Source organism: Panthera tigris, chromosome A2, assembly GCF_018350195.1.
Source record: "Panthera tigris isolate Pti1 chromosome A2, P.tigris_Pti1_mat1.1, whole genome shotgun sequence".
Taxonomy (NCBI): Eukaryota; Metazoa; Chordata; class Mammalia; order Carnivora; family Felidae; genus Panthera; species Panthera tigris.
This window is the reverse complement of record NC_056661.1, coordinates 166,746,978-166,760,883: the sequence shown is the minus strand read 5'-3', so window position 1 is coordinate 166,760,883 and position 13,906 is coordinate 166,746,978. Positions and strand designations below refer to the sequence as shown.

General features: G+C 60.8%; 1 protein-coding gene across 11 annotated transcripts in view; it reads left to right on the top strand.

Annotated features, from left to right (window-relative positions):
* The window catches only part of PTPRN2 (protein tyrosine phosphatase receptor type N2), an 809,627-nt gene that overhangs the window by 533,084 nt on the left and 262,637 nt on the right, over positions 1 to 13,906 (top strand). For all 11 annotated transcript variants that reach the window (XM_042976545.1, XM_042976559.1, XM_042976565.1 and 8 more), the window contains one exon: positions 6,582 to 6,646. In XM_042976545.1, the coding sequence (XP_042832479.1) occupies positions 6,582 to 6,646 (65 nt within the window). The remainder of the gene's footprint in view (positions 1 to 6,581; positions 6,647 to 13,906) is intronic.

Below are 13,906 nucleotides of genomic sequence, written 5' to 3'. Positions count from 1 at the left end.
CCATGGTTGGGATGTCTGCCCCCCATCACCCCAAGGCCCCCTGGCCCTTTGCTCCCACAGTGACCGTGACGAGCTTGCACGTGGCTGCTCCTTCCCTAGGTGGTAGCGGCCCCCTCACCACCTGTCAGCTTTCTTGGGCTCCAGGCGCTCTAGTGATCCCACTTTGTCACAAAGCCACAGCTCTGTCTGCGTAAGCGTCTAGGTCTCTGCAGGGTTGGGTGGGTGCCTGTCCGCCCGCAAGAGGGTCCCAGCATCAGGAGCCCCAGACGCAGGCCAGGGGGATGAGCGGCTCCCCGCCCCTCCCCCCGCCGGCCCCTCCCCGTGGTCTGACGTGGTCCCCAGCCCGTCCGGCGTGGCCATCAGTCCCATATACCTTCAGGGGGGCCACAAGGCACTAGAACACATTAAAGGCTCTGAGGAGGCTCACGGGTGTGTTTATGTGTGTTCGGCTCTATTTAGCTCTGCATTTCCCACACTTGTGTGAACAGAGACCCCATTTTGCCCGATACCTGTTACCATCCAGGAGAACATGGTTTGGGGCATCTGTAACTCCCCAGACCGGCGTTCAGCCAATACCCTGAGGTGGGAAAGGAGTCATGTCCACGGGCCTCATCCTCCGACTCTGGCCTCCTAGGAAAGGCTTGTGTGGAAAAAGAATGAACTGAAATTAAGCAGGAACACTTCCTTTTTGTTGTTGTTTAAATTCCGGTAATGATCCCCTGCCCTGAGAAGACTGGGCTGCAATGTTGGTTCTGGGGGTGCTCAGCTGGTGCCCTCGCCCCAGGGCGGGGTCTGGGGGTGCTCAGCTCATCCCCCCGCCCTGTAACACTTCTTCACCCCACCGAGGAAAGGAGGACGTGGGCGGGGCTGGCGGAGCTCCTGGGTGGTGCCCTGGCAGGTGCAGCTTCCTCTCGGGCCTGCCCCTCCCCTCCCCAGCACTGGCTGCAGCCCGGCAGGGTCCAAGCAGGGAGACGTCCCCAAGGAAAGTGTGTGGCATCCCACCCCCAGGCGAAGGAGGAGCCAGCAGGTCCACTCTGAGGTCCCCCGATGAGCCAGAAGCTCCACTCCCTTTCACAGATGCCCCTGTGGGTGTCAGAGTGGAGGAGGTTTTCCATGGAAACGTGCGCAGGTACAGCTCTGTGCCCCCGGCAGTGGGCTGTGCCCGCAGGGGCCACGGGCCACCCTGAAGGGGGCCAGCTTCCACCACCTGCCTCACCCGCCCCTGCTCCCTGCCCCCTCTCCGTGTTCCCTCTAACGGAGCACAGCCGTTAAATTGTCCCGTCCCATGGGGCGCCTGGGTGGCTCAGTCGGCTAAGCGTCCGACTTCGGCTCAGGTCACGATCTCACGGTCCGTGAGTTCGAGCCCCGCGTCGGGCTCTGGGCTGACTGCTCGGAGCCTGGAGCCTGTTTCGGATTCTGTGTCTCCCTCTCTCTCTGCCCCTCCCCCGTTCATGTTCTGTCTCTCTCTGTCTCAAAAATAAATAAACGTTAAAAAAAAAAAATTTTTTTTTTAAATTGTCCCGTCCCGGTTTAGCTCTCAGAAGAGACTTCTGCCCGCCCTTCAGTTCAAGTGGCGGGGCCGAGAACGCACCCGCGCTGTGCTGTCACTGCGTGTCTAATTACAGGGACGCTGCACCAGTTGTCCAGTGCAGGGAGTTTTTCTGATAAATTAAAACACTAATTAAATAGGCTATTGCAGAATTTTGAGAACATTGTAGGGTTCCGCTTCTCCAGGTAATTTGCATATCCTTCATCTGGTGAATTTAATTTTAAAGGACTTCCTTTTTGTCTCCCTTGAAGATAAAAATGGGCTTTATGCATTGTTCTCGGCTTTATTAAAACAGCTTCTCGCAGGGTTTCCACCCCCTGGCCCTGCCGTCCAGCTCGGACCCACCAGGTCAGAGTCCACGCGAGGCCACAAAAATAGCGTGGAACTGACATCTGATGGAACGCTAGTAGGTTTGTCTCTTCTTAAAATCCTTTAGCCAAAGACCAAACAAAATGGCCGTGTGGCCGTGGCGTGCCTAGAAAGTGGTCCTTTGCTTAGACAGCGATGCAGGGAGCGGCGTGGGCACAGGCCAGACGCTTGAGGGGGCGGCGCCGTGCGCGTGGGGTCCAGGGTGAGGCAGAGGGTGTTCGTGTCTCTGTTGCACCCGGCAGAAGGGATTTCTGGAAGGAGGTGCCCTGGCTGGGGGCACTCTCGGAGGGAATTCCCCGAAACGGCAAACGTGGGGGGCCACGCGGAGGAGGATGTCCGAGTGGCCTGGGCATCACGGAACGTGCCGGAGATGGCTGGGATGGCTTCCGTTCCAGGGCCACTTGCGCTGAAAAGAACAGGAGAGCTGTCTGTAGGACAAAGAGAGAGCAGGCGCCGGCCGGCGGCCACGTTGTGTGGAAGGGGTGGCTGCGTGGCTCTCAGAGCGAGTGGGGCTCAGAGCGGGGGGTTCACGGACACAGTGATGCTGATGGGGAAGCTGGGCCTTAACCCAGGTCACCCAGCAGGCGGCCCAGAGGGACACTCAGGTGCATTCAGACGCTGAAGCAGAGAAGCATCGATGAACACATCAATAGCCTCGGAGACCACAGGTTGTTGGCATCTTAGAGCAATGAGCAAACAGACGGTGTCCTCAAGCTTGAGGGCAAAACCGAGGCTGGGTGAGGCAGAGGACCGTGCGCAGGACCACAGCCAGTCTTCCTGCATGCCCGCGGCTTGCCGTTGGAAACTCCCTGCGCGGTGAGGCCGGGAGTGGCCCACAAAGGGTGGCTGGCACGGGATGGCGGTCCCTCGGCGACCGTTGGTATTTGCAGAGGACAGAGAATCTGGACAGCGGGGAGTCTGGGAGCGGAAGCCCGCCGCTCCTGGGGCCCAGAGCCTGGTGCCCACACGCCCGAGCACGCCTGAGACTCCCGAGGGTCTCACGACGGGTCCTTCCCCGTAGCCGCCCCATCGGCCTGGCGTTTCCTGGCCACTCGCGGGACGTGGAGTCTGGGCGGGTCAGCCCGGGGGTGTCGCTGGACAGAATCACCGACGGGCCTGGAGCTGGGGGCCGGCTCGTGCCCCCAGATGCATATGTGGAGCCCCCACCCCCAGGCTGACTGTGTTTACGGACACGGGGATAGTAAGGGTCAGACGAGGTCATGAGGAGGGGGCCCTAATCCGGCGGGATTGGGGTCCACGTGAGAAGAGGAAGGGAGAGCCCCTCCACCACGTGTGGGCACCTTGGGGGGCGGCGGCCTGCAGCGGGGAAGAGGGTCCTCCCAGACACGCAGCCCGCCACCCGCTCCGTGTGGGGTGCGTGGCCCCCGGCGCTGTGGGAAGTCGATGTCCGTCCTTAAGCCGTGGGGCCGCCGTATTCCTGACAAGCCCACACTGCCCGAGACGGCCCTGCCCGTGGCTCCGGGCCACACACCGTGCTCCCTCGGCTTCCCCATTTCTGAGGAGGAGACCGCGTGATACAAATCCCAGGTGGTTTAGGACTAACGGAGGTTACGGACTGCTCCTTGGTGCCTGGCAGGGGCATCCTTGCTGCTGTTGTGATTTGGGGCTTGATTATGTGGACTTTGCCTTCCGTCTCACTTTGATCCATTCAGGAGCCTGAACCAGGCCCTGCGCCCGCTACTCCCGGGCTCGGGCTGCGTGTCTCAGTGGCCGATTGGTTGGAGCTGAGTGACCTCCTCTGTAAAAGGCCAGGACGGCTTTGGGAGGCTCTGGGCTGGCAGAGCCTCACGAGCGCCGCCCGGGCCCCGAGAAGCGGACGCACGGTCCCGGCGGCCTCCGGGGCATCACGGGGACCCGGGGCACATGTGGGCGCCGCATTGCGCCAGCTCTCAGAGGCCATCATTTTGTCTTGCGTGCCACTAAAAAAGCGGAGACCAGCGATTAAACCGTAATGCGATGCCCCCTGGTCCCCAGATCGCTTTGTGTTTATCGACGACCTGTGTCAGAACCAGCAGCCACATCGACCTGCGAGCGCAGCCGTGGGTCGGGCTGTGACGGCACCGCTTTCCCACACACGGCCCGTGCTTGTCCATCGGCGTTGGTGACGCAGCGTTTCCCAAAGAGCCTACCAAGCAGCCAGTGCCCCTTCCAGAACTTTCTGGAGTTGGTCAGAAGGTGCCAGTGGCAAGTGGTCTGGTAGAACTGGGGAACGCAGACCCTTCCTCAGAAGGCCTGTAACGGACAGCATGCGGGCGGCAGCCGGTCCGCGGGCCACGCGTGCACGCGGCACCGTGACGGGTCAGACGTGGGGGAGTCCAGGAAACAGGACACATCGGGCTGTAAACGGGGCAAGAGTTCCTGGAAGCTGGGGTGGGGGCGGGCTGCCGTGCTCCCCTGGGGCTCCTTTCCTTGTTTTCAGGGATAGTGGGAGCCAGACATTCAACGCAGCTGAAGGACGTTCTACCCACTCACATTTAAAGCCGTTGAAAACAAAAGACTTTTGCTGGATCTACAATAGGGGTCCGTTACTATGACCTATGGGCCAAATCTAACCTATCACCTGGTTTTGTATGGCCTGTGAGCTAAGAATAATTTCTGAATTTTAAATTAGTGCAATATCAAAATAATAGTATTTCATGACAAATTAAAATCATATGTAATTCAAGCTGTGAAGTCCATAAAGTTTTATTAGAACACAGTCAAAAAAACCCAAAGGACTTGGTACCCACTCAGCCCTGCATGGTTCAGTCACCGCATTTTACTGTCATCTGCTCACTGGAGGTCATTTGTGTCGCCGTTTCCGGGCAGTGGGAAGGCTGGATAACCGAGTGTCCTGGGGGTGTGGTGAGTCCACGCTGCGTGGCTCTGAGACCTGTGGGGACCCCGGTAGGAGTCGCTGCCGGGAAGGCCTCCCAGCACCCGGGGCTTGGGCTGCTTGGAGGGCGATCCTGCTTCCCTCGAGCTGAGGCCAGCATGCATTTCTGGTGCAGGAAAGGGCCTGGAGCCTAGGGGACTGGTCGGCAAGCCTGCGGAAGGGTCCTAACTTTGCCCTGCAAACAGGAGGATGGCCAGCGTCCGGCCCTCTGCTTGGTGGGGGGAGATCACCTGCCGCCGGCTTTGTGGAGGAGGTTTTGTTGGGACACCACCAGGACGTCCCCTTGGGTAGGATCCCTGTGCCTTCACGCAGACCCCTGGCCTGCCCCGCCCAGCACACCTACCACCCCGCCTTCTCTAGGAGGTTTGCTGACCCTCGGACTGGGTTCTCCGCGTTATTATTGTCAGACTGGCTTTTTCATCCCTGACCCTGAAATATCGGGTACTCCTCTGTAGCAGTAAGTGCAGTCCCTTTAAAATACCCTTTTCATGCGCTTTCTCCTTCTCAGCCTATTTAAGAGCTCACTATTATTCCCCCCAAAAGTAGCTTGACATTCAGTAAAGTGTTTCCTTTGTTCGCAGAAGAACATTAAGATCGATTGCTTTGTACTCTGGCTCTTCAAGACTGTTCCCCTCCATTCGGGGTTTACATTGGGACACCCCCTCCCCCTGCCCTCTCTCTGGCCCCGCACCCACTGAAGGGTCTGAAAGCGTTTGCCTCTCCAGCCCAGACGGGGTTGTGTCTGCCTCGTTCTCTCAGTGCGGGGATAATTACCTGCGTGTAAAAAATAATGTTCATTTGTTCACGGGGAAAAACTTGGTACAAGACGATGAGAGGCCCCGAGGTGGGCAGACAGGCTACAGCGGGCTCCTGTTTGTAACCCTCTACGAGATATAATCCCATTACCCAAGATTAACGTGGGTGCAGGACAGTAAGAGTTGGAAGTAACCGCTATTTTCTTGTTCTCATTCGGCATTAACCACAATTGCAAGACACTCTTCATTCTTAGGGTCTGCAATAAAATTGTGTTTTTCCTGGTATTCATTTCCAAAATGACATGGGCTTTACCCGAAAGAACATTGCTGCAGATTTGTAAGCCAAGGTCAATTGCTTCGTGACACGATTTCTTCCCGACAAAGTGGGGGCAGGTGGGTTTGCGGTGCGGGCGTTAGGATTGCCGGGTTTTCATTTACATCTGCTAATTGTTCCAGAGCTCACTTCCCTTGGTCTCATATGGAGGGTCATCGTCCTCTGCCGGTCCCCCTCGTTCTAAGTCAGGGGCAAAGTAGGGCGCGGATGAGGGATGGGGCGGCCCCCGGCACTGCTGGAGTCAGTGCCCGCGCTCAGGCTCGCCTCCCAGTGAGTCTTCTTCGTGAGCTCGGACCCTGGTCAATGGGCTAGGGTTAGGGTGTCTCCCGATGATTGCTCAGTGAATGGCCATCAGACAGTTCTAAAATGAGACTTCGCAGTACGCAGAGAATGTCTGCATTCGACGCCTCGTGCAGTGTTGGCAACAGCCGTGTGAGCTCCCTGTGATGACGCTTGCCCTGTGCGTCTGCTCCGGGGGTGGGGTGGGGGGGGTTGGCGGAAGGGGCCTCGTGCCCAGCGGGACCAGCTCCAGGCTCGTTCACAGCTGGGCTGTTGAATTCGGCCGTCTGCACACAGTGACTTCGTGAAATGCTTTTCAATAGAGGAAAATGCTCAGAGTGTCTTGAGAACGATGAGCTCTGTACGCTGACCCCTGTGCTTCTTAATTTTTCCTAACAGTTGACAACAAGGACAAACTGGAAAAAGCATCTGGACTGGAGATTCTTCAGGCGGGAAGCGGGTCGGTGAGTACAGGAGGGGCTGCCCTCTGAGACGCGCCTGTTGGGGAGCCGCTCCCGTCCGTGTGGGGACCCGGGGGACGGCCGTACACGGTCCGTGTGACATCACGCTGACCTGGGGGAGGCCGGAGTTGTTACCTCCCGCTGCTTGAAGACGCTGGTCCACGGAGCCTGGCGAATGTGACGCTGTGTTCGGTGGCATTTGAAGTTGTGATTCGGTGTCCCCCGAGAACGCAGCCACGGGGTCGGAAAACACTGAGTCTTCAGAAAACACGGACTTCCTTCTTCAGAGGTTTTGTGGTGGCTAAGTTTGTGGACGTGCCCCAGCCAGAGGCATTTCTTGTACCCTCCGGGGACTCGGTGGGGGGGGGGGGCAGACTGTGCCGTGTTACGTGGAGACACGCGTTGGGCCGGGACACCACGCACGCGGGAGCGCCTCCGCGCTGTGACTGGGTGGCCGCGCTGGCTTCAGGAAGAGGTGCTCGGCCAAACGCTCCCGCGGCAGCCGCGGCTGATGGCGCCCACCTCTGGGCCCCCTGGCTGGCGCCCGCTTCCCCGTCTCGGGGCAGCTTCGTGAGTCGCACGCGGGACGACGTGGTTCCTCGCCGGGGTGGCAGCCTGCCACTCGTAAGGCAGCGTGGACCCAAACCAACCGGTGCTATCGCGTCGAAATTGTAGATTTCACGGCCCGGGCCGTTACAGATGATTAACTGCTAGGGGGCGGCTGATTTATGAGTGCTCCTCGCTAACCGCGGAGACGCCCTCCACGGAGCCACTCAAAGATTAGCCGCTCTCGTGGGGAAATCTGCCGTTCAGCAGTTGGGAGTCCTGGCTCTCGAAATGAGAATTTTAATTAGTTGCTCCTCACAGACAGGCTTCTTTCCGCGCTTGCCGAGTGGCGGGCGGGTAGGAAGGGCCTTGCAGAGAAAGCGCCCGCGCCCGTGTTCCGCTGGCGTTACGGGCAAAGTGGGGAGGAGACTGGCAGAAACTGGTCGGCGAAGTCTCCGCGGGCCCGAGAGACCCCACTGTGCTGGGTCCCTTCACTCCCAGCTCGGGCCGCGAGGGTGAGCGTGTGTCAGGGAGGACGTCCCACTCGACCCCGCGTGCAGGCAGTGAGGGGAGGAGAAACCCGGAGACGCGGGGTCCCGAAAGGCCCAAGCCCCGGGGAAGGAGCGGGGCCAGTGGCAGAAAGGGCCAGGATGGCTTGGAGCGTCGGAGTCTCGATGGAAGCTTCCGACCGTGCTGCCGGTCCGGGATGCAGCAAAGACGGGGAGCCCCTGCCCTCCTTTCCTGCCTCATCCTCACGGGGTGGGGGGGGTCCTGTTCGGTGTCGAGTCGTTGCCGCAGGAGGTGACTGGGGAGAACGTCCACGCTGCTTCTGCCGGGAAAGCTCTGGCACCAGGAGCCCCCCCCACCAGGGTCCACGTGAGGATGTGGGGCTGCCGGCCCCCCCAGACCCCAGTGCAGGGCCTGGTACCCGGGGGCCCTCTTCCTGAGGGAAACACGATCTCCTGTAGTTTCGGGAAAGAGAGGGGACACGGCGATGGGCTGCGCCCCCGGTTCGCTCCGGCCGAGCGAGGTTTCAGAGGCGCCCTCCCGGCCGGCTGCTGAACAGCAGAGGGCGAACAGCACTGTCGGTGGGACCCCAGCCCTCCACCTGTTGGGGGACGCCGCTCAGACCGGGGGGTTCTGGACGTTGTGACTTCGTGTCCTCGCGCCTCCCCGGCATCTTGGCCAAACCCTGCTCCTGTCCCTGCCTCCCCTAGGTCAGCTCCCCTCTTTGAGCCCCTCTGCCCTCCGGTGGCTTGGGGGTCACCGACCCAGCCCGTGATGTGCTGCTGCAGCCCCCCAAGCTTCGTGTCTGTCTTCTCCCTGAACGTCGGGTCTCCCGGTCTCGGCTCCCCCCACACGACTCCGCCTCCTGCCCTGTCACGGGAGGTGATCGCGGCATCCGCCTCGCTGGGTCCCTGGGAAGCCTCACAGGAAGATTCTCTGCTTCCCCAGCCCCCGCAGCCCCCGGCGGTGTGTGCGGTCCCCGTGTGGCCCGACCCGCACCTTGAACCCACGTGGAGCTGCCAGATTCCGGCGAGCGGCTGCGAGCGGCTCCCGGTCGTGCCCAGCTTTTCCCTTCTCCGTTCATTTTGGAATCTGGACGCTCCCCGTCCCTCTTTGGCCTCGGTTTTGTGTGGTTTTCCGTGGGTGTGTGTTCTTTCGTGTTTCTGTGTCTACAGTGAGAGGGCCCCCCGCCGCTCGGCTCAGCGCCCCGTTCGCTCGCTCGCTCGCCGTAAAGATTCTCACGGGGTGCCTGTGGGCACCTGGCACCAAGGACCGGGTCTGCGGCGGGGGGCGGCAGACAGACCTCCCCCTGGCAGAGCTCCCCTCCCGCTGGGAGCCGGGGCCCACGGAGGGACCGGGCTCGCTGGCCCCTGTCAAGACAGAGCCCTGCGTCACCTCCATTGGTTTTGTCTCTCTGTCTCACGTGGACAAACCATCTCTGCGTTTCCGTGCCACGAGCCTCACGCCGGGTCCGCGTCGCGACCACGAATCAGGTCCACGTCCGGACAGCCTCACCGCTGCCGTCACCCCCTCTCCCTCCTGGCCTGGCCTCCTCACCCGTGGGCTTGGGAGCCCCGTGGCCTCGACGTCTGCCCTTCTCTCGACCGGCACACACGTTCACGCTCACCTCCTCGGACGCCACCCGCGTCGCCGCCTGTGCCGTCCGTTCCCGTGTCCGCTAGCGGCGGCGCTGTCGGGAGCCTCCGGGCTTCGGCGCGAGTGTTTGTTTTCTTTCTCCGCCCCCGCGGGGCTGCGGCTTGGGGGTCAAAGGGCGTGCCTCGCTGGCTTTCCCATCGCCCTCTTGCCGAGGGAGCACAAACTCACCGGCACGGATCTCGGGGGACGGCTCCGCACCCGCCAGACGGTCATTTGCAAGCGCTTTCACTGGCCGTTCCCCGTACGCGCACTTGGCGATTCTCCCCCCTCCCTCGTGTGCGCACACACCCACACCCCTCTGTCCACGCCCCTGCCACGTGCCTCCTGCGCCAGAGCTCTGCATCCGGCCCGTGTCTACGCTGCCAGCTGGGACGAATGTCGGGACCCCTCCGCTCTCGCCCCCTCTGCACTTGCACGTCAGCCCCCCCTCTCCGGCTCGTGGCTGTCAGCACGCAGTCCGCTCCCGCGTTTCCCGCGCTGTTAAGTAAAACCCCGACGCCAGAGATGCCTTCCCAGCAAACGCTTCAACATCGGTGCGTATTTCCCATACACGGCGCCTCCCCTGCCTGCTCCCTGCACCCCGTCACCGCTCGGTCTCCCCGGTTGTTGAAGGTTCTGCATTCAGCCGCCTCTGACTCACGGCTGCCACACCAGCCGCCCCCTCCTGGACCGCGGTCCCTTGTCCCCCAGGCAGGTCTCACTGACCACTGAGGTCCCCGCTCTGACGACCCCAAGGCACAGTCTTCTTCCTTGTACTGCCTCCCGAGGGATCGCGTCCAGGCTTGGCTTTGTTGTTACCCGTAGGATGGTGACCCCAGACTCCCCTCCCCAGGCTGAAATGCTCACTGTGCCCCAGTCACCCCTGCATCTCTGCACCTGGAGGTGTGGCGAGCCATCTCAGCTCAGAGGGCAGAGCAGGACACCTGAGCTCCCTGCCACCCCATCTCCGTCCCCGAGTTTCTGCGTCCCACAAACAGAAAGGGTGTCACTGTCAGCCGTGCGGTGCAGTCTAGGCGTTGGATTGACCCGACTCCGGGGCAGGCGGGGAGGTCCTGCTAGGTGGGGGTGGGGTGCCAGCGAGCCCCCCCCACACACACAGCGCTGGCTCCTTCCTTTCCGCCCACCTGACTCGTTTCCCTCTGGTCCCTGAGTGGCCAGAGCCTGACCTCGCCACCTTCAGGGGCGGAAACAACCACCCCCAGGGACTGGGACCCGGCCGTGCAGGCTCCCCTGCCATCCTGGCTGCCCCCCAATCCCTGTCTCGTCCGAAGCCTCAGGGCTTTCTTGCTGCACCGCATGTGTGGAGACCAGCTCTCCGTTCGCCTGCCCTTGTCCTCCTGGCGGTCTCAGAAGACAGTGCTCCCTCACCTTGAAGTTGACTGAGGTCGTTCTTGGCAGGTTCTCCTGCCCAGGCTCCCTGCCCCCTCCCCAGACTCCTGCCAAAGCCGAGCACATTCAGAGGCTGCCCCCGATGGAGGCAGGGGCGCCGGTGGGTTTGGAGCTGGTTTTGGAAAGTAAAAATGGGAACAAAGGCAAAAGTGGAGGTGATGTCTCTTTCTCTGACGTTAACCGTGTCGTGCAGTATTAGGCCTGATTTTGAGGATTCTGTGGGTTTTTTTTTTTTCATGTATTTGCTGTGTATCTGCTAATTCTGAGTCTGGAGTGAGCGGTGGACAGTGATTGCTAAATGCCTCGCGGTCTCTCTCCCTGGTGCTCGAGACTCACACACCTGGTGGCAGAGCCAAAGCCCTTCAAGCCAAATGGAAATACCTCGAGACAAAATTTAAAGGAAATGAACAGATTACAGTACACGCACACATTCCTAATAGATCGGGGGTATTTTGTCGTGTTTCAGGATCTGATTTCTGACATCTTGAAAGTGTTTGCGTTTTCTTCAAATTAATAAAGTCATGTTTCTTCAAAAGGAAAATTATACTATTGCAAGAAAAATTCAAACATTTAGAAGGAAAATCATCTAGATGATTGTCACTGGGAGGGATCCAGGAGGGCAGACCCGTGCGTCTAGCTCCCGTAAGTGCACGTGAAATACAGAGTTACTTTCTGATCTCGTGACGGTGTGATCTCAGCGGGAGAGTGGCTGCCCCTCGAGCCCGGCATTGCTCCCGAGGCTCGGAAACTCAGCAAGGGAGCTTCAGAAGAGCACACGGCACCACACAGTGGTCTTGGTTCAGACCGAGTGCTGAGGGCCTGCCACGGAAGGAGCCCGGGATGGTAATGAGCTCTCCGTCACCCTGCAGATTCAGGCAGAAGAGAGACGGCCGTCTGTTCAGATTCTGAAAAAGGAAATCTTTCCATCTAATGTAGGGAGGAGAAAGTTTCCCTCACCCTCCTAGGGTCCCTGGCTGGGGACAGTTACACCGGCAAAGACAGATGAGCAGGAGAAAGGCACACAGATGTATGTGTTCAGTACAAGTTTCACACGGCACGGGGGCATAAGGAAATGCAGACCTGAGTATTTCCTGTGGGATTTGACATGACGGGCAGCGGTGGGGAGCACGGTAGGTTGAGGGGTGCGTGGGAAGAGCAGTCGTGGGGAGCACGGTAGGTTGAGGGGTGCGTGGGAAGGGCGGTCGTGGGGAGCACGGTAGGTTGAGGGGTGCGTGGGAAGGGCGGTCGTGGGGAGCACGGTAGGTTGAGGGGTGCGTGGGAAGGGCGGTGATGGGGAGCACGGTAGGTTGAGGGGTGTGTGGGAAGGGCGGTCGTGGGGAGCACGGTAGGTTGAGGGGTGCGTGGGAAGGGCGGTCGTGGGGAGCACGGTAGGTTGAGGGGTGCGTGGGAAGGGCGGTCGTGGGGAGCACGGTAGGTTGAGGGGTGCGTGGGAAGGGCGGTCTTGGGGAGCACGGTAGGTTGAGGGGTGCGTGGGAAGGGCGGTGATGGGGAGCACGGTAGGTTGAGGGGTGTGTGGGAAGGGTGGTGGTGGGGAGCACGGTAGGTTGAGGGGTGCGTGGGAAGGGCGGTGATGGGGAGCACGGTAGGTTGAGGGGTGTGTGGGAAGGGTGGTGGTGGGGAGCACGGTAGGTTGAGGGGTGTGTGGGAAGGGCGGTCGTGGGGAGCACGGTAGGTTGAGGGGTGCGTGGGAAGGGCGGTCTTGGGGAGCACGGTAGGTTGAGGGGTGCGTGGGAAGGGCAGTCTTGGGGAGCACGGTAGGTTGAGGGGTGCGTGGGAAGGGCGGTCGTGGGGAGCACGGTAGGTTGAGGGGTACGTGGGAAGGGTGGTCTTGGGGAGCACAGTAGGTTGAGGGGTGCGTGGGAAGGGCAGTCGTGGGGAGCACGGTAGGTTGAGGGGTACGTGGGAAGGGTGGTCTTGGGGAGCACAGTAGGTTGAGGGGTGTGTGGGAAGGGCAGTCTTGGGGAGCACGGTAGGTTGAGGGGTGCGTGGGAAGGGCAGTCGTGGGGAGCACGGTAGGTTGAGGGTTACGTGGGAAGGGCGGTCTTGGGGAGCACAGTAGGTTGAGGGGTGCGTGGGAAGGGCAGTCGTGGGGAGCACGGTAGGTTGAGGGGTGTGTGGGAAGGGCAGTCATGGGGGGACTGAGGGAGGCCTGTTTGCAGGGATCTGCTCAGTGTCCCTCTGTCTAGGAGATACAGGTTGTCCCTTCCTCTGGACACAGAGGACCCTCTCTGGTGAGGGTCCGTGACCTGCTTCAGGGAGAAGGGGCGGCCGGGGAACCTTCCCGCTCTGATGCCGTCAGGACCTCCTTCGGGTGGAGACATTTGCATGTCGAGGCACCGCATTGGGGCAGCGTGTCCTGAGCCCCATGTGTGTGGTGGGGTGTGGGGTGTGGGGGGGAGGTGAGGTGGACCCCAGCCTCATCGCCACCCCCCTCTGCTTACCTGTGCACGTCTCTCGCTTCTGTCACCTCTTGGGCTCCTGGGCCACGATTTTGTTCAAAGAAAGGATTCCGTGGCCAAGACTAGGCTGATCCCAAATGTCCCTTAAAAGTCTGTGACGCTGTGGTCGTGTGTCGACCCCAGGAATCAGTGTGCGTTCACCGCATGGTGTGTGTGCATGCGTGATACCTGGTACCGTGCGGTGTGACGGATGGTTGAGAAAACAGCCCCTTCCTCCGCAGAACCCCACAGGGACCGCTGAGGCGCACGTGGGCACCACATGCAGACTTGGGCTGAGTCCCTGGGGCCCTGCCCACCCCCAGATGCCCTGCTCGGTGGGTCCGGTTGGACAAGGACATGACTTGACCTTGACATAGAGGGACCTTCGCCCAGCGTGACCATCAGGGTGAGCGTCCCCAAAAACAGAGATGGGGGAGGAGCGCCACCTGACCTCAGGTTTGGGGGAGGCTGTCCCCTTCCATGTCGTGGATGGCGCGGGGACCTGCCTTCGTCATGCCTGGTGGACTCACAGGGTAGTTGACGGGGCTCTTGGCACGAGGAGTATGACCACGGCCCTGCCGGCAGGGGACCGTGCGGCCAGTCAGCCTCGTGGTGACCAGGGAGACGGGGTCACGGGCCGGTCTCACGGGGCCTGGAGCGTGATCTGGAGTCTCGTCTGCAGGCAGTCGCGTGGTTTCTTTAGTAA